This window comes from Nannobrachium achirus (assembly GCF_963921795.1).
Source record: "Nannobrachium achirus genome assembly, chromosome: 3".
In the NCBI taxonomy this organism is placed as follows: Eukaryota; Metazoa; Chordata; class Actinopteri; order Myctophiformes; family Myctophidae; genus Nannobrachium; species Nannobrachium achirus.
Window position 1 is genome coordinate 76,528,057 of NC_137812.1, and position 26,512 is coordinate 76,554,568.

General features: G+C 40.9%; 1 protein-coding gene across 2 annotated transcripts; it reads left to right on the plus strand.

Moving 5' to 3' along the window:
- The first annotated feature begins 1,097 nt into the window (after nt 1-1,097).
- Nucleotides 1,098-26,512, plus strand: LOC308280970 (N-acetylgalactosamine kinase-like). 2 transcript variants are annotated; one of them, XM_080721007.1, is made up of 11 exons: nt 1,098-1,318; nt 3,587-3,642; nt 7,043-7,131; nt 7,532-7,655; nt 11,366-11,456; nt 14,612-14,758; nt 15,106-15,204; nt 18,124-18,276; nt 20,000-20,210; nt 23,590-23,791; nt 25,385-26,512. In XM_080721007.1, exons 2-11 carry the CDS (start codon nt 3,590-3,592, stop codon nt 25,587-25,589), a joined length of 1,374 nt encoding a protein of 457 aa, XP_080577133.1. In that variant the 5' UTR covers nt 1,098-1,318; nt 3,587-3,589; the 3' UTR covers nt 25,590-26,512. The 2 variants fall into 2 exon arrangements, with proteins under 2 accessions (XP_080577133.1, XP_080577134.1); XM_080721008.1 differs by lacking the exon at nt 1,098-1,318 and adding an exon at nt 1,329-1,409.

Genomic DNA, 26,512 nt, shown 5'->3' on the forward strand with positions numbered 1-26,512 from the left:
TCTGGGGACCCCCCAAAACAATGTGGGGACCCGCCTGGGGGTCCCGACCCAAAGGTTGAGAACCAGTGAACTAGTGTGTGTTCAGTAAATGGTCTCTCCTGGTCTGTCCACCAGGGGTCTCCCTTTCCCTGGTCTTGGTCCTCCTGTGAGTCGGTAGACTTGGATCAAGTCGTTCTGGCACATTGATGATCCGGTCTGGCTCCAAACCGGATACGGAAACGTCTTTTTGTATGTGTTTGAGGCTGGAAAATGACCGGAAACAGTAGGCGGGCTCTAAACCGGATGACAATGTTTGATTGCTAATAGAAACCAGAATTTCCCCATAACAGCAGCTTGTTGGTTTTAACTTCGATAGATAGATAGATACCTTTATTATCCCACAGGGGAAATTCAGTTGCCCAAAGGCAGCACAGCAGTTAAGGTTACAAGTTACAGAGAAATAAGAAAAAGAAAAAGAGTACTGTAGTATACAGTCCAAAGAGTAAGCACAAAAAAAGAAAAAAAGAAAAGATAAATAAAACACAAAGTGTCGAAAGCTATTGCAAAAAGAGAAGAAGAATATATACATAAAGTGACCACGAAACATTCTTAACTTCAAACCAACAGAGTTTCGTTTCTTTGTTTCTTTTAGAAGTGAAACTATGTTTATTTGTAGCTACATTTAATGTGAATTTAATGTGTATTTTAATTATCCTAAAGCAGCCGCCCTACAGTCTGTTGTGATTCTTATGAACAATCATATATTATTATTATTAAAGACTTTCGCATTTGATTCAAAGCTCTGCAGAATCAAGGATAAGTCACATACGTCACGATCAGAGCACCTGGAGGCTGATAAACGTTTAACTGTGTTTGTTTTATCACATTGACCAAATGTCAAACACAAGAAGACAACGTTTTATTTTTACTTTATGCTATTTTTCTCCCCGGATGTGCAAAGAACTCGCCGCTAGTTAGAACGTGACGTATGCGACCCATCCTTGTTCAATGTACTCCTTGTCTTTTGATTGGTCAGAACGGCGGGGGGCGGGGCTTCCACAGGAGGACACGTCACTCGCGTCGATCAGGAAGCACTGCTGCCGAGGGGACAGATGATCTATAGATCTACACTACACACCTTACAGATCTAATACTGTGTTATGTAGACGTCTGTCATCATCATATCTGCAGATCTACAAGCTGACTGGAGAACAGATCTACAAGCTGCCTGAAGAACAAATCTACAAGCTGCCTGGAGAACAGATCTACAAGCTGACTGGAGAACCGTTTCCTGGATCCTGTTGTGACAGCCAGTCAGCTGATCAACCCTAAAGCAACAGTAGGCTACTGTGTGTGTGTGTGTGTGTGTGTGTGTGTGTGTGTGTGTGTGTGTGTGTGTGTGAGTGGAACTGCAGTCTATAAACTGTAAGGTATATTTATTTATTTTATCTTTCTGATCAAAACAACAGTAGGATACTGTCTGTCTGTCTGTATGTATGTGTGTGAGTGGAACTGGTCTATAAACTGTAAGGTATATATTTTTTATCTTTCTGATCAAAACAACAGTAGGGGAGAACGGGGTAAGATGAACCACTTTGTGCTTATGTTGACCTGGAAGCAAGAAAAAGTGAGATGGCAGTAAATTCAAAACATCTGGACATATTTCAGGATGTCTGCTATCATTTGAAATCATAAGTGTCTATGACAAAGGACCATAAAAATATGACTTATTAAAAAAAAAGTGGTCATGTGGTTCAACTTGCCCCAGGTGAGGGGTAAGTTGATCCACGTGATATTCTAAAACAGTTTAAACTTGAACAAAGACTGTATGTACTCATCAGAAATATTTTAATAACATATTTCCCTTTTGCAAATAGTCTTATTTCCTTTCTTACGGTTATTTAAACTGTAAGAAAAAATATTACAACCAATTAAATGAAGTTTGTTATTCAGAACCTTTTAATATTTGCAATTATTAATATAATATTAAAAACTTCTCTTAAATTAGTGTATTCATCAAAATGAAAGATCATTCAGCATAATTCGAGTAGCAAAGACCTAATAAAAAATATGAATGGTGATTCACATAGTTCAACTTACCCCAAGGCATTTGGTTCATCTTGCCCCACGGCCACCATTTTGACAAAACCTGGCTAGCTTAAGGCTTAAGGCTCGTCTTTTGCTAAATGATTCACATAGTTTTATACATTGGGATATCACCAACATGCATGATGTATAAGGTTAGACCTGGGTACATTTTCTTTAACATAATCATTATACCATAAAAGTCAAAAAATGTACTTCGACCAGCAAAAAAACACTTTTTGGGGTAGAAATATGCTTTCCACTTTGCCCATGTGTCTGTCAACTCCACAGCCAGGTGTTTGTGTTCTTATTTTAAGGTCAAATGACAACTCATGTGTATAGTTTTAAAGATAAAGGGGACGGTTCATCTTAACCATTGTGAGTGGAACTGCACTAGACTATAAACTGACATAAAGATAGATTCATAAATAATTATCTTTAATCAAGCAACTCTGTGATGAGTGGAACTAGACTAAACTGCAAGATATATTCATAAATATTTATCTTTCTGATCAAAGCAAAGCAAGTACTGTGAGTGGAACTGCATTAGACTAACTGTAAGATATGTTCATTATATGTATCTGTATTATAATACCATTTTGAGTGGAGCTAGACTAAAATGTAAGATTATATTCATAAATATGTATCTTTCTAATCAAAGCAACAGTACTGTTAGTGGAACTGCTCTAGACCAGGGGTCCTCAACGTATTCAGGCCAAGGACCCCTTGGTAGAGAGAGAGACGAAGCAAACGTGTTCATAGATTCCATATAGTTTAATCGTTTGACAGCACAATCATCAGTGCATTTTGGATTCATGTCAGTTTGTGTTTTCAGATATTTAACCACTTTTTTTAACCACCGTCAATACTTAATAAACTTGGCCTTTCACTGTAATTAGTGTGTTTTTTTCCCCCCTCTACACCAAACCTCTTTGCCGAAAATAGCTCACAACGCCTCGCAGCTTGTAGATCTGCTATTTTTGGCAAAAGTTCTCAGAATAAGGACATTAGGGTTCAAGTGGTTAATATAAAAAAGGAGAATAAAGTTTCTATCACACAAAGATTTGGAGGACCCCCTGTAGTAACTCTGAGGACCCCCTAGGGGTCCCGGACCCCCTGCTCTAGACTATAAACTGACATACATTTTACATGACGATTAATTGTCAGGTAAAATATTTCTGTTTGGCTTGTAGGCTTTGAAGCTGCACATGGCAGATATGACACATAACCTAGATATACAAATACATTACTTTATACTGTACTACTAAAAGAACATTGAAATAGCTGATCTACAAGCTCACAACGCTTTCCACTATTTGCACTATTTTTTAAAATATATGAAATATGTTCAACATGGAATGACGATTATGACAAAATAATTATTATGTCAAATGATTGTGATTAGACGGTTGTGTAATAATTGTGACAGTATAGGCCTAACTGAGTGGAACTGCACTAGACTATACACTGACATAAAGATACTGTATATTCATAAATATGTCTCTTTCTGATCTAAAACCAGAACATGGCAGCAGCAAACCCTCCCCAGTTAAAGGCTGTGATCACTGCTGATGGAAGGTGAGTTATGATAAGATCAACTCAACTATTTCACGTACATTGATTGGTTGAATACTGTATTATATTAGTTCTCATAGGACAGGACAGGACAGTACAGTTCAGAGAGCCTACAGTGTTTTTATATGCGTGTTTTTAGATAGTCAAGTTTTTTGTAGGTGTACTGTATGACGGGTGTTTCCAAATAAAATGCATTATTAGTATTGTTATTATAGTAGGGTTAGTACAGTTCATATACATTATGTCTACATTTTAAACCCACAAGAGAACTATGGCTTGTTTACATACACAGTATAATCATCTCATATTTCACTGGTTCTCACACTTTTTGAGCTTCTGTACCCCCTCTTCCTGATCGCTGTATTCAAGTACCCCCTTTAATCTACAACATTTTGATTAGGAAATACTGAAGTTCAGTTTTTATGTCAATTTTGAAAATGTTCCAAATAAATGCACATAGCATGTTTTAATTCAGTGTGCTAGTCAAAATTCATACTTAATTTGGTTTAACCCATTTAGGCCTAGAATTATTGAATGCTTTAACTATTGAGAAATAGCAGATATACAAGCTCACAGCGCGGCACCGACTGCCACGCTGTGAGCTTGTAGATCTGCTATTTTTGAAAAAAATCGTGAAAATGTGTGCATATTTTTCAATGTGTTTTTCAAAGCAGACTTTTGTAACTCAAATCTCTGCTTCTGGGTGGTCCCTGGAACAACATATTTTGAGATGGGGGTCCACGGCCAGATACCTGTAATTTTGGAGGTCCTTGACCTTGACATGAAAAAGTTTGAGAACCACTGATTTAGAAGAATGATTTAGAAGTCGGGTCAAAGATCGTGTCAAAGATATTCAAAGACTTGCACACATTTTCATGATTTTTCAAAAATTGCAGATCTATAAGCTCGCAGCGCTGCACTCGGTGCTGCGCTGTGAGCTTGTAGATCCCCTAGGCATACCCCCATTTGAGAAACAATGTCATATTTGACTGAACGTACAGGATTAGGTGGGCACTAGTAGGACATATGGCACCTCCATGTCAAATTGGCTAAAATATGCGTGCGTGCATGCATGAAAAATACCAAATATAAAATATATATTTTGGAACAGTAATTTGAACCTATCATTTGGTTTATTCTTATGGTTGTATTTAATAGAAGTTGTTTTATTCTTATGGTTTTATTTAATAGAAGTTGTTTTATTCTTATGGTTTTATTTAATAGAAGTTGTTTTATTCTTATGGTTTTATTTAATAGAAGTTGTTTTATTCTTATGGTTTTATTTAATAGAAGTTGTTTTATTCTTATGGTTTTATTTAATAGAAGTTGGTTTATTCTTATGGTTTTATTTAATAGAAGTTGGTTTATTCTTATGGTTTTATTTAACAGGCTGCAGAAGGTGAAGAAAGGTTTATTCTTATGGTTTTATTCAACAGGCTGCAGAAGGTGAAGAAAGGTTTATTCTTATGGTTTTATTCAACAGACTGCAGAAGGTGAAGAAAGGTTTATTCTTATGGTTTTATTCAACAGGTTGCAGAAGGTGAAGAAAGGTTTATTCTTATGGTTTTATTCAACAGGCTGCAGAAGGTGAAGAAAGGTTTATTCTTATGGTTTTATTCAACAGACTGCAGAAGGTGAAGAAAGGTTTATTCTTATGGTTTTATTCAACAGGCTGCAGAAGGTGAAGAAAGGTTTATTCTTATCATTGTATTCAACAGGTTGCAGAAGGTGAAGAAAGGTTTATTCTTATGGTTTTATTCAACAGACTGCAGAAGGTGAAAAAAGGTTTATTCTTATGGTTTTATTCAACAGGTTGCAGAAGGTGAAGAAATGTTTATTCTTATCATTGTATTCAACAGGTTGCAGAAGGTGAAGAAAGGTTTATTCTTATGGTTTTATTCAACAGACTGCAGAAGGTGAAGAAAGGTTTATTCTTATCATTGTATTCAACAGGTTGCAGAAGGTGAAGAAAGGTTTATTCTTATCATTGTATTCAACAGGCTGCAGAAGCAAGGTGGTTTATTCTTATGGTTTTATTTAACAGACTGCAGAAGGTGAAGAAAGGTTTATTCTTATGGTTTTATTCAACAGACTGCAGAAGGTGAAGAAAGGTTTATTCTTATGGTTTTATTCAACAGGTTGCAGAAGGTGAAGAAAGGTTTATTCTTATGGTTTTATTCAACAGGTTGCAGAAGGTGAAGAAAGGTTTATTCTCATGGTTTTATTCAACAGACTGCAGAAGGTGAAGAAAGGTTTATTCTTATGGTTTTATTCAACAGGTTGCAGAAGGTGAAGAAAGGTTTATTCTTATGGTTTTATTCAACAGGTTGCAGAAGGTGAAGAAAGGTTTATTCTTATGGTTTTATTCAACAGGTTGCAGAAGGTGAAGAAAGGTTTATTCTCATGGTTTTATTCAACAGACTGCAGAAGGTGAAGAAAGGTTTATTCTTATGGTTTTATTCAACAGGTTGCAGAAGGTGAAGAAAGGTTTATTCTTATGGTTTTATTCAACAGACTGCAGAAGGTGAAGAAAGGTTTATTCTTATGGTTTTATTCAACAGGCTGCAGAAGGTGAAGAAAGGTTTATTCTTATGGTTTTATTCAACAGGTTGCAGAAGGTGAAGAAAGGTTTATTCTTATGGTTTTATTCAACAGACTGCAGAAGGTGAAGAAAGGTTTATTCTCATGGTTTTATTCAACAGGTTGCAGAAGGTGAAGAAAGGTTTATTCTTATGGTTTTATTCAACAGGTTGCAGAAGGTGAAGAAAGGTTTATTCTTATGGTTTTATTCAACAGGCTGCAGAAGGTGAAGAAAGGTTTATTCTTATGGTTTTATTCAACAGGTTGCAGAAGGTGAAGAAAGGTTTATTCTTATGGTTTCAACAGGCTGCAGAAGGTGAAGAAAGGTTTATTCTTATGGTTTTATTCAACAGGTTGCAGAAGGTGAAGAAAGGTTTATTCTTATGGTTTTATTCAACAGGTTGCAGAAGGTGAAGAAAGGTTTATTCTTATGGTTTTATTCAACAGGCTGCAGAAGGTGAAGAAAGGTTTATTCTTATGGTTTTATTCAACAGGTTGCAGAAGGTGAAGAAAGGTTTATTCTTATGGTTTTATTCAACAGGTTGCAGAAGGTGAAGAAAGGTTTATTCTTATGGTTTTATTCAACAGGCTGCAGAAGGTGAAGAAAGGTTTATTCTTATGGTTTTATTCAACAGGCTGCAGAAGGTGAAGAAAGGTTTATTCTTATGGTTTTATTCAACAGACTGCAGAAGGTGAAGAAAGGTTTATTCTTATGGTTTTATTCAACAGGCTGCAGAAGGTGAAGAAAGGTTTATTCTTATGGTTTTATTCAACAGGCTGCAGAAGGTGAAGAAAGGTTTATTCTTATGGTTTTATTCAACAGGCTGCAGAAGGTGAAGAAAGCGTTTGAAAAGAAGTATGGAGAAAGTCCTCTGTTCTACGCTGCTGCTCCGGGACGAGTAAATCTGATTGGTAATTATATATTATTAATCTAATTATGTAATAATTAATCTAATCAATCTGATAGGTAATTATGTAATAATTAATCTAATCAATCTGATAGGTAATTATGTATTAATCATAAGACGCAGCGTGATTTTAGGGCAAAATGTGTTTATGTATTGATCCATAGGAGAGCATATTGATCAGTGTGTTTACATATTGATCCGTAGGAGAGCATATTGATCAGTGTGTTTACATATTGATCCATAGGAGAGCATATTGATCAGTGTGTTTACATATTGATCCGTAGGAGAGCATATTGATCAGTGTGTTTACATATTGATCCGTAGGAGAGCATATTGATCAGTGTGTTTACATATTGATCCGTAGGAGAGCATATTGATCAGTGTGTTTACATATTGATCCGTAGGAGAGCATATTGACTACTGTGGATACTCCGTTCTTCCCATGGCCATTGAGCAGAGTATCCTCGCAGCCGTCTCAGTCAACCAATCAGGAAGCATCGAGCTAGCCAACACCAACCCACTGTACAAGTAAGACTGATCACTAACCCACTGTACAATAAGACTGATCACTATCCCACTGTACAATAAGACTGATCACTATCCCACTGTACAATAAGACTGATCACCAACCCACTGTACAATAAGACTGATCACTATCCCACTGTACAACAGTGACGTCATTACGTGCGCGTCCCGCGTCTCTGACGCATTCACGTTGCCTAGAGACGCATTCACGTCAGTGTTCTGGGGTCCCACGGACGCATCGCCTCCATTGGAGTCCACGTTAAAATAATTTACCACGTCACGAAAAAATATATATTTTAAAAAGTCCACAGACGCCACCATTGTTCATGGGTGAAGGCATGCTACTTTACGCTATGTTAACACAAATGAAATCCGCGTAGAAAGTCTTAAAACAGACGATAGAACTAACGACAGTGTGTTTTGAACACCATTTTGTGTCCGTGCATGGTCACAGAATTCAATGGGTGCCTGAGTTTTAGCGTAGCACCGGGCCGCTCTCTGACCATAGTGGCACAGGGTGTTAGGTGATACACCAAAAAGTGTTCCCCCACAGAACGTGGGGCGCAGAAACGTGACGTGCTCACTGCTCAGACAGCGACCCCGCCTCCTCTCCCCCTGTCCTCTTCATCCTCTTCATTCAATAACAACTACACGCGCTATTGTTTATAGATGTGGTGGACATTGGACAACGTGTTAGAAGCCACACAGGTCTTCATTGCGTCTTTACAACAATAGCGACGATTAACGTTGTGGTGAACATGGTCAAATAACCTTTATTGGCTCAACTACAACACGGAGGAAGCAAGCTAGCCTAGCATGTATGCTATCTGAGATAGTATGTATGTAGCCTAGGCTGCCTAACTGTTTGATTAAAGTGTTTTTGTGGCGGCGCCGTCCCTTTGGTAGTCCGCCGGGGCAGCGGACCACCGCGGCCGCCTGTGCCTTGCCCTCCCGCATCCATAGAGGGGCGGCACGTCCCTCTATGATCAACCGTTCAAAACAAAAGTAGCCGATCTACAAGCAATCCCTTTTGACCCAGTCCACTGGTTCTCTGTACAGCAGAGCAAACACAAGCACGGCAGAGACCATTTCCCCCATTCCATAGAAGCAGTAACAGTACAAACAGGAGACATCTCACTGAGAAGATCTATATATTATCGATGTATATAAAATAACAGGTGGCTGTTGATTATGAAGACTCTGTAAAAGCTTCTATCTGCGCCCCCAAGTGGTCAACATCCGATATTACCGGTTCGGTATAAAAAAAAAATCAAACCGTCACATGACTATTTGGAAGTATTAAAATTGTAAGATTTGGAATTGTGGTTCATTTCTTTCAGACACATTTCTACGTAACATGAACATAACCATATAATAACCAATTCAAGTTAAATGCTGCACTTTGTCAAAAAAGACATGACGCGTAAAATATCCCTGGGACTCATCCGAAAGACCCTCCTTGGGTCCCGGGACTCATTACATTAAAAACCTATTAACATCACTGGTACAATAAGACTGATCACTGTACAATAAGACTGATCACTATCCAACTGTACAATAAGACTGATCACTATCCAACTGTACAATAAGACTGATCACTATCCAACTGTACAATAAGACTGATCACTGTACAATAAGACTGATCACTATCCAACTGTACAATAAGACTGATCACTATCCAACTGTACAATAAGACTGATCACTATCCAACTGTACAATAAGACTGATCACTGTACAATAAGACTGATCACTATCCAACTGTACAATAAGACTGATCACTGTACAATACGACTGATCACTAACCCACTGTACAATAAGACTGACCACTAACCCACTGTACAATAAGACTGATCACTGTACAATACGACTGATCACTAACCCACTGTACAATAAGACTGATCACTATCCAACTGTACAATAAGACTGATCACTATCCAACTGTACAATAAGACTGATCACTGTACAATAAGACTGATCACTAACCCACTGTACAATAAGACTGATCACTATCCCATTGTATAATAAGACTAGTCGACACTCATAATTTGTGAACATTTTCAAGATTTTCTAATAATAATAATAACTAGAAAAATATTGTTCCTTCGAAACAATTGTGGGCTCGCTTCAAGCCAGAAAACAATGGCTATAAAAGCACAAAATGTCAAGATCGCAGGCAGTGCTCTCTTTGACGTTACTGACATCAAAGATTGGTCCATTTTGTTCCAAAAATGTGTTATGCAAAAGTTGACCCGCTGGTGGCGCTATAACAGGCCAATGTGAGAAGGTTGGTATCTGTTCCTTGACCTATCGGGAATGTGCTTGCAAGATTTCACGCACATCCCAGGCTGTGTTCATGATTTGAGGTGTTTTTGGCTTTGTACACTTTATCGCTGCTTGCAGCTATATTTATTATTATTATTTTATAATTTTTTTGTGTGCACTTCATAGGCATGTTAGATAAAGGTCCTTAGATTGCGTGTAGAATGTTTCATGCAAATTGCAAAAAAAATCCTAGAATAAAAACAGGTTTAAGCGTTTTACAAACTGCTCAAAATTATATAGCGCCCCCCTTTGGCCATTTGGGGTAAGATTGGTTTCAGTGATATTTGAACTAACCCTCTACACTATTTTGTCATGAAAATGTGACTTTGCATGTATGTTTTAGAGGCAGAAGAATAATTTGCATAAAAATGCAATATTGTTTGAATTATTTAAAAAAGCATGTTTCAATGTTAAAGAAATCCGATCTGACAGATCTTTAGATATCGGTCCAAAGTTCACGTAAAAAAAAGTTTTGTGCACGTGACGCGAAAATTCCAGAATAAAAGCGGGTTTACGCGTTTTACAAACTGCTCAAAATGGCGGAAAATCGAAGGGCGGAGCTTACTTAAAAACGACACAGATGTCTTCCGCTCGAGTCAAAGCACGCGTGTAACAAGTTGCATGTCTTCAAATGAAACGAGTCATGACTTATGCCCGTTTGAAGTTTGAATTTTCAAACGCTTCGTATAGCGCCCCCCTTTGGCCGATTGGAATAAAATTGGTTTCAGTGATACTTTGACTAACCCTCTACATCTTTGCCAAATGCCATGAACGTGTAACTTTGCATGTATGATTTAGAGACCGAAGAATAATTTGCATAAAACCGCAATATTGATTGAATTATTAAAAAATTATATTTCACTTTAAAAAAAATCTGGTTGATCAATCTCACCGTATTGGTCCAAAGTTCATGTGAAAAAAGTTTCGTGCGCGTAACAAAAAAAACCCAGGAGGAGATAGATTTTTACTGTTTTTCATATAATTCCGAATTGTGGGAGACCTAAAGGTCAGAGGTCAAAAGTTAGAGGGTAAAAGTTGTTCGGCATGAGGAGACGCATAAGTGTATACAGGTTTCATGGCTGTACCTCAAACACAGCATGAGCTATACCTGTTCAAAGTTCGCACTTTCGAAGGCTTCCTACAGCGCCACCATTTGGCCGATTGCTGTAAAAAGTAATAGCACACTTCGCCACAGTAAGCTGAACACATTGATGTTTTTATTTTCATTTTCTCACTAAGTATGTAGGAGTAGAAAGGAACCGAAAATCCCGTCTACTTACTAGATAAATAAATAAATAAATAATGACAATATCTAAAGTGTGCTCGCCAGGTACTGGCGAGCCCACAATAATGATGCTCCTTTTTGATGTGATGTGTTTCCTACCTTGCAGGGATTTCAGTGTGTCGTGTGCTGACATCATCATAGACAGAGACAACCCACACTGGTTCTACTACTTCCTCTGTGGAGTGAAAGGCATTCAGGTAAACTGCTAGACACATTGGTCATGGGGGTGAGTGATCACTGGCACACAGGCAGAGGAGTGACAGAGAGGATGTTTCTTTTAAAATGAAATATTAAAAATGTTCAGTAAGTTAAATTAAAGTTATACCATGTAACTTTTTTTATAAAACAAATCTTAAAATTGTCCTAACTGTTAAATCGCTAAAGTTTTAGAACACCCACTCCGTTATTTTCAGCTTCTGAAGCCTTCTCTTTATATGTTTTCTATGAGCCGTGAGGGGGGGAGAATTTCCCGGCAAAATGACGTAATCTGTATCATCTGTATACGTTGTGTATACGTTGGCCAATCACATTGCAAATCATACACACATGATACACTACCGGCCAATCACAGCGCAGATCATACACTGCCGGGCTCTCTGGTGGGTTTAGGAAACATGCCTTCAGGAAGTACACTGCAGTGTTTACACTGGTCTAGGAGTCTAGCATGTAACTCCCCAACCGCTGCTCGTAGAGGGACACGGGAGACCTCATTGAAATCGTCTCGGCGAGGCGAGGCGGACGCGGTGGTCTGACGGCCCGGTCCGCGGTGAAAAACGGCCGAAAAAAGCAGACGCGACCGCGGTTTGCTATACTGCTACAGACCACTAGTTGAGCAACTTACACAGTATAGCTTTAAGTCCACTCACATCTTTATGCAATGAACAGCCTGAATATGATAGGGCTGTAACCCAACGTTCGAAGCTTCGGACCTTACGAGGAAAAATGCATATCAGAATGCCCAGCCCTGTCCTGCTAAAGTCCAACAAGGCTCTGCAGTACAATAATCTAAGTGTAAAGACTAGACTCCAACACCAGATGAATCTCTCTGACCAGCAGTCTTGCACTGCCTCTCTGCTGCTCAGCCCATCTCTTCTGGCCCACAGGTATCACATGGCTAATACTATCACAGGTATCACATGGCTAATAATATCACAGGTATCACATGGCTAATAATATCACAGGTATCACATGGCTAATAATATCACAGGTATCACATGGCTAATAATATCACAGGTATCACATGGCTAATAATATCACAGGTATCACATGGCTAATAATATCACAGGTATCACATGGCTAATAATATCACAGGTATCGCATGGCTAATAATATCACAGGTATCGCATGGCTAATAATATCACAGGTATCACATGGCTAATAATATCACAGGTATCGCATGGCTAATAATATCACAGGTATCGCATGGCTAATAATATCACAGGTATCGCATGGCTAATAATATCACAGGTATCGCATGGCTAATAATATCACAGGTATCGCATGGCTAATAATATCACAGGTATCGCATGGCTAATAATATCACAGGTATCGCATGGCTAATAATATCACAGGTATCGCATGGCTAATAATATCACAGGTATCGCATGGCTAATAATATCACAGGTATCGCATGGCTAATAATATCACAGGTATCGCATGGCTAATAATATCACAGGTATCGCATGGCTAATAATATCACAGGTATCGCATGGCTAATAATATCACAGGTATCGCATGGCTAATAATATCACAGGTATCGCATGGCTAATAATATCACAGGTATCGCATGGCTAATAATATCACAGGTATCGCATGGCTAATAATATCACAGGTATCGCATGGCTAATAATATCACAGGTATCGCATGGCTAATAATATCACAGGTATCGCATGGCTAATAATATCACAGGTATCGCATGGCTAATAATATCACAGGTATCGCATGGCTAATAATATCACAGGTATCGCATGGCTAATAATATCACAGGTATCGCATGGCTAATAATATCACAGGTATCGCATGGCTAATAATATCACAGGTATCGCATGGCTAATAATATCACAGGTATCGCATGGCTAATAATATCACAGGTATCGCATGGCTAATAATATCACAGGTATCGCATGGCTAATAATATCACAGGTATCGCATGGCTAATAATATCACAGGTATCACATGGCTAATAATATCACAGGTATCACATGGCTAATAATATCACAGGTATCACATGGCTAATAATATCACAGGTATCACATGGCTAATAATATCACAGGTATCACATGGCTAATAATATCACAGGTATCACATGGCTAATAATATCACAGGTATCACATGGCTAATAATATCACAGGTATCACATGACTAATAATATCACAGGTATCACATGGCTAATAATATCACAGGTATCACATGGCTAATAATATCACAGGTATCACATGGCTAATAATATCACAGGTATCACATGGCTAATAATATCACAGGTATCACATGGCTAATAATATCACAGGTATCACATGGCTAATAATATCACAGGTATCACATGGCTAATAATATCACAGGTATCACATGGCTAATAATATCACAGGTATCACATGGCTAATAATATCACAGGTATCACATGGCTAATAATATCACAGGTATCACATGGCTAATAATATCACAGGTATCACATGGCTAATAATATCACAGGTATCACATGGCTAATAATATCACAGGTATCACATGGCTAATAATATCACAGGACGCAGTGGATGGAGAGTGCAGTGGAATTCTAAAGACACGTCTCATACACTAGATAAACTTTAGCCCATATGGAACCTCACCCTAAACATGAAATAAATGTTTTATACCTGCTGTTAAACTTGTGATGACAATAAAGTGGAGGTGAGTTGAGGTCATTGAACTGCAGAATATATCAATGTCACAACAATGCTGAGCACTGTGGTGTCATTGTAATGTTGTCCTCCCTCCACTAGGAGCACTGTGGTCTCATTGTAATGTTGTCCTCTACCACTAGGAGCACTGTGGTCTCATTGTAATGTTGTCCTCCCTCCACTAGGAGCACTGTGGTCTCATTGTAATGTTGTCCTCCCTCCACTAGGAGCACTGTGGTCTCATTGTAATGTTGTCCTCTACCACTAGGAGCACTGTGGTCTCATTGTAATGTTGTCCTCCACCACTAGGAGCACTGTGGTCTCATTGTAATGTTGTCCTCCCTCCACTAGGAGCACTGTGGTCTCAGTAGTGTGGTATATTAATAATAATGTAATGTTGTCCTCTACCACTAGGAGCACTGTGGTCTCAGTAGTGTGGTATATTAATAATAATGTAATGTTGTCCTCCATCCACTAGGAGCACTGTGGTCTCAGTAGTGTGTCCGGCATGCGGTGCATGGTGGACGGCTCCATCCCGGCCAGCTCTGGCCTGTCCAGCTCCAGTGCCCTCGTCTGCTGCGCAGGATTGGCTACCATGTGGGCCAATCACAAGCTGCTGTCTAAGGTAAGCTACCATGTGGGCCAATCACAAGCTGCTCTCTAAGGTAAGCTACCACGTGGGCCAATCACAAGCTGCTCTCTAAGGTAAGCTACCATGTGGGCCAATCACAAGCTGCTCTCTAAGGTAAGCTACCACGTGGGCCAATCACAAGCTGCTCTCTAAGGTAAGCTACCATGTGGGCCAATCACAAGCTGCTGTCTAAGGTAAGCTACCATGTGGGCCAATCACAAGCTGCTGTCTAAGGTAAGCTACCATGTGGGCCAATCACAAACATGGTTTGTTTTTTGCCTTGAAAATAATGAAGTGCAGAGAATATTGCCACTGATCAAAGTTCTTGTTATTCCTCACAGGTGGAGTTAGCGGAGATTTGTGCCAAATGTGAGCGTTATATCGGTACTGAGGGAGGCGGCATGGACCAATCCATCTCTTTCCTGGCCGAGAAAGGAACCGTAAGTACTGGAAAAAATCTCTCATTACTACTTTTACACTCTACCATAAGTACTGTGAAAATTACTCCTTACTACTTTTACACTCTAACCTCAAAGGGATCCCTGGCTGATACGACAAATATGCCTTAATACATTATAATTGTCCTTTATAAATAAAATGTAAAATTAAAAACACTATTTCTTCTAGAAATAGCTTATCTTTCACTCAATAGGGGAAATGCCTGTCGCAAGTTGATGATGTCATAAATGTCATGTGTGGTAATACTTCCTATGGTTAATATGAGCATCAAATCAATATTTCAAATGTGTGTTATTTGCACATGCATGCCATAAACAGACCTGCCAACCCGTACGCATTTTGCGTACTAAGCACGCATTTTAAGGCTCTGTACGCAGGTACGATATTTCCCCTCATTGCTACGCAACTTCGGGGGATGGGCGCGGCGTGGTATAACAACACATTCTGCAGCAGCAAACGAGGCGAAGATTTTTGCAACCTGTCGTGTAGTTCCTCCCAGGCACCACTTGAATGGTGTGTGAATGGGGCGCATGGCGCTGGGGAGCACTAGAACAGAAGATATGCTCGTTTTTTTCGGCAGAAGAAGAATTGAACCGGATGCCATGAGTTTGTTTTGGGTTTTCAGCGCGGTGCAGCATGTACACTTACGCTACTCATCATAGAGTTATAATAAGAAGCTACTCATCTCATCTCATAGCTATCGCCGCCCGGTTTGTACAACGGCGATATTAATACGATTAATTTATAAAGAAGATAAACGGAGAATGGCCGTGTTGTGCGAGTCGTCGGTGTCGCCCCTACAATGCTGCCGTGCAACGAGAGTAGTCTGACTAACAGGTAATATATTAAGATAACACTCAGCTAAGGTGAATTCACATGTCAGCAGCCACGATGGTGAGAATGAAATGGTTGTTATGTTGTTGTCGCTCCTCTCCGCGACGCGGTTAGGGTTTTAATCAAGTGAATCAATAATATTATACTATTAAACTGAGGTCGCCCCCGCGACAGCTTGTTGTGTATGAAGCCTGTGTTATACTTCGTCATACGACGGTGTTGCACGTGAGCGAAGTCGGGAAATGTCAAAACTTGTGACCAGGTACAATGAACTGTAGCATACATTGACCATGATTAGGCTTTAGAGTAAAGATCCAAACGAATGAAAATAAAATACTGGGCTCCCTGTTCCACTATCTCTAAATGAGTATGAATGAAGGAATTAGGGGGACTATGTGTATTGTCAAAAACATTAAAGGTGAACAAGTTATTTATCACCTGTGAATATATGAAGACATTAATGGTTTGTTAACAATGAGTAGCCTGTATCCTCTATGAATGAATATACAGACTAGACGGTATTTGATCTATACACAATGTAGGCCTATTTTAATGAATGCAATAGAAACCTACATGAGTTGAATACTTTCAACTTCATGCAAATCATGCACAGAAAGGTGGTTTTATTTAGGCTGCTCAATTAACAATGTTTAACAAAGACACAGGTAAATATTTAAAGGTAAATAGCCTACCTGACAATGTAAAGCTATTTTGCTATTTGAATAACATGATTATGTTTATGTATGTTCATTCATTAAGTCACTGGTGAGACTGTTTTGCTAGTCTATTGTTAACTAACTCTGAGCAAGTGCAGTTAATATATTTTATTAAGGATTTGTCAACAATATTGCCAAAGCAACATTACTGTATTGCCTGGTAATACTAGCCTACTTTTTCTCCAGACCAAATGGCATTTTTATTTAAAAGGTTGATCTTGCCTCCTCCTATTAGTGTAAGTCAAGACATGCAATGTGCTACATTTCTGGTGTGAAATTTTGTTAACATAACTGTAAAGGTCCCACCCAAAAAGGCGCGTGGAACCCCCCAAAATATACACTGTTTTGTGCGGGAAAACCACAAAATGTGCACCGCGGGCGCTGCGCGGGCATGAGTACTCAAAAAAATTTGCCAGGGTTGGCAGGTCTGCATAAATTCCATAGGGATAGGGTTGTATGACATCATCAACTTGCGACAAGCATTTCCCATATTGAGTGAAAGATTAGCCATTTCTAGAAGAAATACAATATTTAAGGTGTTTTTAATTTTACAATTATAATGTATTAAGGCATATATTGAAAATCACTCATTTCTGCTTTTACACTCTAAACCAGTGGTTCTCAACCTGTGGGTCGGGACTCGGTCCCAACATTATTTTGTGGGGTCCCCAGATGATTAACTTAATGTGAAACATTGTTTTCTCACTCAACTGTAAACAAACCAACATAAAGTTTAAGTGTATAGAGGGTATCTGCACATGTCTTAAGTGACAATTTAGGCTGAAATTGTGAAAATAGCAGATCTACATGCTCACAACGCCTCGCAACACGTAGATCAGCCTCAACTCTTGGTGCACGTCGGGGGGGAGGGGGGGGGGGGGGCAGTTCAAATATTATTGTGGGGGTCGCGGCCTGAAAAGGTTGAGAACCACTGCTCTAAACCTCAAAAAAGAAGAGGAAAAAATAAAAAGGGGGACATTTTTTTTTTTTCTTTTCTATTATCATTATCATCAATATTGGCCATCGTCTTCAGTTTCAAAGTGCTTAATTTATTTATGAACAAATTGTTTTGTTCATAAATAAGATACAATTAGACTACTATAGGCTACAAGCTCAAGCAAATAGCCTCTGTAAGTTTTCATTACTATAACCAAAATAGCCGTGTGTGTTCACTGTGTTGTGCGTCAGTACAACTATAGTTTCAGTTAAATAAAGCTACAGTTGTCCTAGGTTAGGAAGGTAGTCCATGTCAAGGGACCGTTGAGTGTCTGAATTGAACTGAACTGAATTGAATTGAATTGAATTGAATTGAATTGAATTGAATTGAATTGAACTGCATTTTGTTCTCAGGCCAAGCTGATCCAGTTTAACCCTCTGCGCTCCAGTGACGTCAGACTCCCTGACGATGCAGTGTTTGTGATCTCTAACAGCCTGGTGGAAAACAACAAGGCTGCATCCAACCTGTTCAATGTTAGAGTGGTGGAGTGTCGTCTAGCTACCAAGGTACACACCTACACCTACACACACTACACACACTACACAACCTGTTCAATGTTAGAGTGGTGGAGTGTCACCTAGCAACCAAGGTACACACCTACACCTACACACACCTACACACACTACACACACCTACACACACTACACAACCTGTTCAATGTTAGAGTGGTGGAGTGTCACCTAGCAACCAAGGTACACACCTACCTACACACACCTACACACACTACACACACCTACACACACTACACAACCTGTTCAATGTTAGAGTGGTGGAGTGTCACCTAGCAACCAAGGTACACACCTACACACACCTACACACACTACACACACCTACACACACTACACAACCTGTTCACTACACAACCTGTTCAATGTTAGAGTGGTGGAGTGTCACCTAGCAACCAAGGTACACACCTACCTACACACACCTACACACACCTACACACACTACACAACCTGTTCAATGTTAGAGTGGTGGAGTGTCGCCTAGCAACCAAGGTACACACTGTTGTCTACACACAACTACACACATATACACACTGCTGTCTACACACATCTACACACAACTACACACTGCTGTCTCCATTTTACAGTTTACAGTTCAGGCATTTAGCAGACGCTCTTAATCCAGAGAGACTTACAATAAACAAGGTCATCATCAGTACATCAACATCAATACATCAGATACACAGCAATATCAATCTAGACAAAATAACGTAGGACCAAGCATCTAATCAGTAAAAAAGCTTTAAATAAAACCCCCAAAAATTCTATCTAGCTTTCATGTATGGTGTTTAGCTCTCATTTATCAACGTGGTGCAGATAAAAATGCCAGAATTTAGGCAAGTCTCTGCATTTATCGTTTCAACGTGATTTTGACGTTGGCGTAGGGTAAGATCAAATCTCACGTCAGGTTCTGAGGTGGTGTAGGAATCATCTTCCACCTCTTATTCCATTGTAGACATGCGGAGCAGCATTGTCTAACTATCTGACACATGTATCCACTCCAAAATGTATAGTTAACACACTAATAAATAATCCCTGTGGAAATATAACATGTTCTAAAAGCATCCATCATGGACATGCATACAGTATGTACACTGTGGGACGCAAACCTTAACGCGGACACGAAAGGGAGCGAGGCGTGTGGTAAACTCTTTCCTATTGGCTTTTGTTACGTTGCTGTCGTATCCGTTTGTTCTGTTCACCAGGAGGGAGAAGAGTCTCGGACGAGTGGATTTTTGTCCTGGGGTTTTTAGTGAGGGTTCTGTCAGCATCCCTGTGTTGGCTGATCTGAGTGAACGGGTGGGGGTGTAGGGGTTGATCAGGTTTTGGAGGTATGGAGGAGCCATACCAAACAGTGGAGGGAGCGGAGAAGGGGGGAGACGTGAGAATGTTGGCTGGTTGAAGACCAGTCTCAGGAGCTGGCTGCCTCCCTAGACCTGTATTGATATGTGTTCCTCTCCTCTCCTCTCCTCCCCTCTCCTCTCCTCTCCTCTCCTCTCCTCTCCTCTCCTCTCCCCTCAGGTGCTGGCTGCCTCTCTGGGCCTGTATTGATGTGTGTTCCTCTCCTCTCCTCTCCTCTCCTCTCCTCTCCTCTCCTCTCCTCTCAGGTTCTGGCTGCCTCTCTGGGCCTGTATTGATATGTGTTCCTCTCCTCTCCTCTCCTCTCCTCTCCTCTCCTCTCCTCTCCTCTCCTCTCCTCTCCTCTCCTCTCCTCTCCTCTCAGGTTCTGGCTGCCTCTCTGGGTCTGGACGTCTCCAGGCTGGTGAAGCTGTCTGAGGTCCAGACGGAGCTCCAGGTCTCCCTGGAGGAGATGCTGGTCCTGGTGGAGCAGAAGCTTCATCCTGAACCCTACAGCCTGCAGGAGCTGAGTGAGCTGCTGGACCTGAGCTGTGAGGAGCTGAGAGAGACGCTGCTCACACCCAACACCCAGCACGGTAAGATATGACACCCTGCACCCAACACCCAGCATGGTAAGATATGACACCCTACACCCTGTACCCTGCACCCTGCACCCAACACCCAACACCCTACAGCCTGCAGGAGCTGAGTGAGCTGCTGGGGGTTAGCTGTGAGGAGCTGAGAGAGACGCTGCTCACACCCAACACCCAGCACGGTGAGTTCTTGTCCTGCATGAACCAACACTATGCTTCATCTCGGCGAAAAATGTGAAAATGCATTAAATTAGTTCCACCTGTGGTCGCAGTCCAGTCATGAGTCTAGTGATATGTCATCATCATCGAGGCTTTGTTGATTAAAGAAGTTGGGACGTGACTGCTGTTGAGACTGAGCACAGTTAAACATTAATGGATGGACTTGGCTCAATGAAAAAGTTAAAAAGCCAATGGAAAGCGTCATGTATCAGCAATGGCATGTATTTGTTGTTTGTGCAACAACAGTAAAAAGTAGTATTTCCTCTATAATAATGAACCTGGTCACACTCACAAAGCTGCTGGTCGTGTTTTGCGACGGTGCATCAGCATACGATGCAGCCAATCAATGACAGCCTGTGTGTAATCATTTAAGCAGGCGTCTTCATCGTTTTTCAGGCCAATTGGACCCCTTAGCTGAGAGAGAGTCTAGAGAGTTGAAGCAGGGACCCCTTAGCTGAGAGAGAGATGAAGCAGGGACCCCTTAGCTGAGAGAGAGTCTAGAGAGATGAAGCAGGGACCCCTTAGCTGAGAGAGAGTCTAGAGAGATGAAGCAGGGACCCCTTAGCTGAGAGAGAGTCTAGAGAGATGAAGCAGGGACCCCTTAGCTGAGAGAGAGTCTAGAGAGATGAAGCAGGGACCCCTTAGCTGAGAGAGAGAGTCTAGAGAGATGAAGCAGGGACCCCTTAGCTGAGAGAGTCTAGAGAGATGAAGCAGGGACCCCTTAGCTGAGAGAGTCTAGAGAGATGAAGCAGGGACCCCTTAGCTGAGAGAGAGTAGAGAGATGAAGCAGGGACCCCTTAGCTGAGAGAGAGTATAGAGAGATGAAGCAGGGACCCCTTAGCTGAGAGAGTCTAGAGAGATGAAGCAGGGACCCCTTAGCTGAGAGAGTCTAGAGAGATGAAGCAGGGACCCCTTAGCTGAGAGAGTCTAGAGAGATGACCCCCACTCCATAGTGTATGCAGATTAATCATGTTCATAGATTTCATAGATGAGCTCTTAACACTTATGTTGCAATGATTTTTTCTCTTCAATGTCTCGCGTTGCCATGGTTACCATAGACTTCCATGTAATTGTGCAATTGTGTAAAAAGTGCACGCCCATGCCTAGATGATGCACCATGTGTGTAGATGCTGTTCACAGCTTTCAAACAAAAAAATCCGCTTGGAAATCCGTTCAGGCATTCATGATTTATCAGCCATTATGTTTTCTTCAGATGTAAACAAACATGGCTGCCATGTTTGAAAGAATGAGTTGGTATGGGGGTTAAACATGCAATTTCGCGATCGCGATCATGCCTAATACATTTCTGGAGGTCCAAAAATTTTTTTTGAAAAAAAAAAAAAAAAAAAAAAAAAGTTTCAAAAACGGCCCAAACTCGGGGTTGGCACAGCGGTAACCTCGCCTACCAGGCTTTCTCCCGGGAGAGAGCCTGGTGTTCGTTCACAACAGACCACCTAAAGCGCGGAAACCACTAGAAGAAGCGGCGTCGCTTTGATTTGGTTCCCACCGTTTGTTTCCCCAATCCCTATTAAAATGCTCGAGTAGCCTAGTGTGGTTTTGCCGGTCGCTAAAAGTTGGACTAAAACATGCATATACCAAACTAATTTTTCAAAAGCAAAACTACCGTACTCCGCATCGAGGAGTTTATTAGGTAGGCCTTAAAAGTATGTCCTTGAGCGCAGGGGAATTATTTTGGGTTAAAACTGTTTCCGGTGGATAGTTCCGGCCAAATTGTAGTCCTTTGGGTACTACAACATGACGTTTTGTGGTTTCCGCTCCAGACCGGTTACAAACCCGAAAAGTGAAGTGATCCCAGACTAGCACAGCGGTAGTACCAATACAAACTCGGGAAACTCGGGGTTGGCACCATATGTGTTAAACACAGCTATGAATCTATCATCAGTGACAGTTTTGTGTCAATGAATTAATTTCTATTCATATGTTGAATTTGGACATTTAAACCACCAATGCTTAGTAGCCTAAACCTGACCTTTGGCTCTGTTCTTGTTCTGCTCTTTTTCCACTCTACACCAAATATCTTTGCCAAAAAATAGCAGATCTACAAGCTCATTGTAAGCTACATGTGTATCAGTGTCTTCCTCTGGTTAACACCCTGCTGCTAAGCATCATGTGGATGTAAAGTGATCATTTTAAGATCAGAGTATTTGAATTGGCAAGACTAGCAACAGGACAACAGAACTTAATAAGCTTCTATAAAATGAAGCATGGATTGGCATTTGGCTCACATTCACAGTGAAGGCAGCTGATAACTTCAGGGAAACACTATTTTACCTTTCCAAAAATTGTTGCGTGCTGCGCATGCCATGTTATCAGTTTTACAGCTCTTACATCGACTTGTATTCCTGTTTAGGACAGGTGTAGACTGATGCAAGGTTGGGGGGATTCCGCTTTCACAACGTTTCAGAAGTCATATTGGGACAAAATAAATGTCAGTCTTGGGATTAGTTTTTGCCCTTAGCTCACTTTTTGGGGGTCCTGTCGCTATATATATTAGATAGATGGATGCTTTATTTTGTCCTTTTAAGACAATTCTGAGCTTCTACTTCTAACAGAGTATTTATACATTAAACTCAAGTAAAACATGAGTACTGATGTTTTCTCTCTGGTCCCCTTGCCCCCCCAGTCCCCCTGTACCAGTAAAACATGTTTCCCTCTGGTCCCCTTGCCCCCCCAGTCCCCCTGTTCTGTACCAGTAAAACATGTTCCTCTGTGGTCCCCTTGCCCCCCCAGTCCCCCTGTTCTGTACCAGTAAAACATGTTCCTCTGTGGTCCCCTTGCCCCCCCAGTCCCCCTGTTCTGTACCAGTAAAACATGTTTCTCTCTCCAGTCCCCCTGTTCAGGCTGTACCAGTAAAACATGTTTCTCTCTCCAGTCCCCTCCTTCATGCTGTACCAGTAAAACATGTTTCTCTCTCCAGTCCCCTCCTTCAGGCTGTACCAGTAAAACATGTTTCTCTCTCCAGTCCCCTCCTTCAGGCTGTACCAGTAAAACATGTTTCTCTCTCCAGTCCCCTCCTTCAGGCTGTACCAGTAAAACATGTTTCTCTCTCCAGTCCCTCTGTTCAGGCTGTACCAGTAAAACATGTTTCTCTCTCCAGTCCCCTCCTTCAGGCTGTACCAGTAAAACATGTTTCTCTCTCCAGTCCCCTCCTTCAGGCTGTACCAGCGGGCCCACCATGTGTACGGTGAGGCTCAGAGGGTCCTGAGCTTTAAGAGGGTCTGTGAGTCTGGAGGCAGCGACGCCCTGGAGGAGCTGGGACACCTGATGAACCAGAGCCACGCCTCCTGCCGGGACCTCTACGAGTGTAGCTGCCCTGAGCTGGACGCTCTGGTGGACATATGTCTGTAAGTACTGTAGTAGACCTCTACAAGAGCACACTCTGGTGGACATCTGTCTGTAAGTACAACTATATGTCTATAAGTACTGTAGGGACCTCTACAAGAGCACGCTCTGGTGGACGTATGTCTGTAAGTACTGTAGGGACCTCTACAAGAGCACGCTCTGGTGGACATCTGTCTGTAAGTACTGTAGTAGACCTCTACGAGTGTAGCTGTCCACTAGGGGTGTACCGATACATTTTAATAGTGATTCGATACATATCACGATACATGGTTGACGATACGAGACATGGACGATATTGGTTCATTAATGGCGATACGATACGATTCGATTCAATGGTTTAAGATCGATATAGTAACTATTTAGCAAAGACATTAAATCTGTGTGAAAGGTGTGGATAGTGCAGTTTTTTTTAAGGGAAACATGTATTATTATGGATATAAATAAGTAAACACAGTGATTATCTGCCAAATACATGGACATTGTATATTGACAAACCTTCACCTTGACATGAACACAGAGATTACACACATTTATCGATAGACCAGTGTAGCTATATGGAAAGGAAAAGTAATTAAACCCTTTTAATTATTTCTTCTGCTAAATACAATGCAGTAGGTAGTATCGATACAATCGATTCTTTGCATTACCGATTCGATACGATACAAATTCAAACGATACGATTCGATTTTAGCTGTTTTCATTTCGATATAGGCTACTTCGATTTTTTAAGTTAAAAACGATATTTCCCTACTGTCCACAGCTGGACACTCTGGTGGACATAATGTCTGTAAGTAGAGACAGTAAGGGAGAGGTCTCCAACAGGGGGTCCGGGACCCCTAGGGGGTCCTCAGAGTTACTACAGGGGGGGCCAACAAATCTTTGTGTGATACATTTTACACTAACCACTTGAACCCTAGCATCCCTATTATATTCTGAGTGGAACATTAGCCAATAATAGCCGATCTACAAGCTCACAAGGCCTAGTGCTGCGAGGCGTTGTGAGCTTGTAGATCGGCTATTATTGACAAAGGGGTTTGTAGAGGGAAAAGAAGAGCAGACTTGACAGATGAAGTGGTTCAATGTCTGACTCCAACTGAAATAAAAGTCAGTCCCGTTATCAGTCTGTCGGGCAGGGCCGGATCTAGGCATAGGCAAGGGGGGGGGATAATGCATGCAAAAATCTGAAATTTAAAAAATATTAGACTATTTGAAATGTTATGCTACGACTAGGTAGATGGATAGATAAACTGATAAGATATTAGAGAGAGAGAGATATGTGTAAGATCTGTTGTTTGCATTGCGTGTTATAGGTATAAGTGTGCCAAAATGCTTAGTTTTCTATGCATTTTGGGTGTTTTAGGGGGTTTTCCTTCGTCTGGAGGTAACCGTCTGGTGCTGTCTGGACTTGTTTTTCTCCATAACGACCACTCAGACAGACATTATCCTGCTTACTCGATACAATTTATAATTTGACTCAAAACTAAAAATATACGTCATTCAGCTGATTGGTTAATTGGATACTTCATACAGCTGATTGGTTAATTGGATACTTCATACAGCTGATTGGTTAATTGCATTAACTCCTTGTGTTCCAGCCAATCAGGCGCTCTGGGCTCCCGGCTGACCGGGGCAGGGTGGGGGGGCTGTGCCGTCTCTATGGTGACCAGGGAGAAGGCGGAGTCCTTCCTGCAGGCGGTGAGAGAGGCCTTCTACCTGGGGGACCCCCGGAGGACCCCCCAGGTAGACCACAGTCTGTTTGTCTCCCAGCCAGGAGGGGGCGCCAGCATCTCTGTGGAGTGACCTGCCTGCGTCCTACATGCTCAGGGCACCCATTGTTTTTTTCTTTTTTATATGTTGAAGCCTAGAATGTATTCTCTGAGGGGAACATTTGCTGAAAATAGCAGATCTACAAGCTCACAACGCCTCGCGCTTGTACTGTAGAACGGCTGTTTTCAGCAATGAGGTTTGGTGTGGGGGGGTGGGGGGGGAGGAGTGGATCAAGCAAACAGATTGCATGAATATTATGAGTGAGTGATTGTTGTAAAGCAGTGGTTCTCAACCTTTTCAGGTCGCGACCCCCAAAATAATCATATTTCAAGCCCCCCCCCCTCTAATATTTGTCAATTTTGGCCAATGTTTAATTTGTCATTTTAGTGGTATTAAAAAGTCCTTAAATTGTCACTTTAGAAATGTGCAGATAACCTCTATAAACTTAAACTTTATGTTGGTTTGTTTACTGTTGAGTGAGAAAACACTGTTAAAAAGTCAATCATCTGGGGACCCCCCAAAATAATTTGGGGACCCCCCTGGGGGTCCCGACCCATAGGTTGAGAACCACTGTTGTAAAGGATAGGCTACACTACAGAGACAGCTCTCTGACTGTATCGCCGGGCCGGGGCTGTGTTTGATGTTTGGACCAGAACTCTTGTATGAGACGATTCTAAGATGTTATTCTCTTTAGAGAAATGACTTCTAGGACCCAGAGACGAACGAGTTCTGTACTCTGTTGTGGATGCTTTTTAATAATCCTACACACAGAGATGAGTCCATATAAATATCATTATAATAATCCTGAACATAAAGCTGACTCTATATAGTGATCAATAATCTTAACTTCATTGAAAAGGGATCAAGTTCATTGAAAGTGCAAAAAAGCTTATTGCCATATTTACTGAAATTGTTCATTCCTTGAATTGCCTTTTTTTTTTTTTTTTTTACCAATG

Excerpts from the sequence above, each read along its gene's own strand:
- LOC308280970 (XM_080721007.1), top strand. The coding sequence starts at position 3,590 with ATGGCAGCAGCAAACCCTCCCCAGTTAAAGGCTGTGATCACTGCTGAT. Across the intron at positions 3,643-7,042 it reads GTGATCACTGCTGATGGAAG|GCTGCAGAAGGTGAAGAAAG; the intron begins GTGAGTTATGAT and ends TTTATTCAACAG. Across the intron at positions 7,132-7,531 it reads GGGACGAGTAAATCTGATTG|GAGAGCATATTGACTACTGT; the intron begins GTAATTATATAT and ends ATTGATCCGTAG.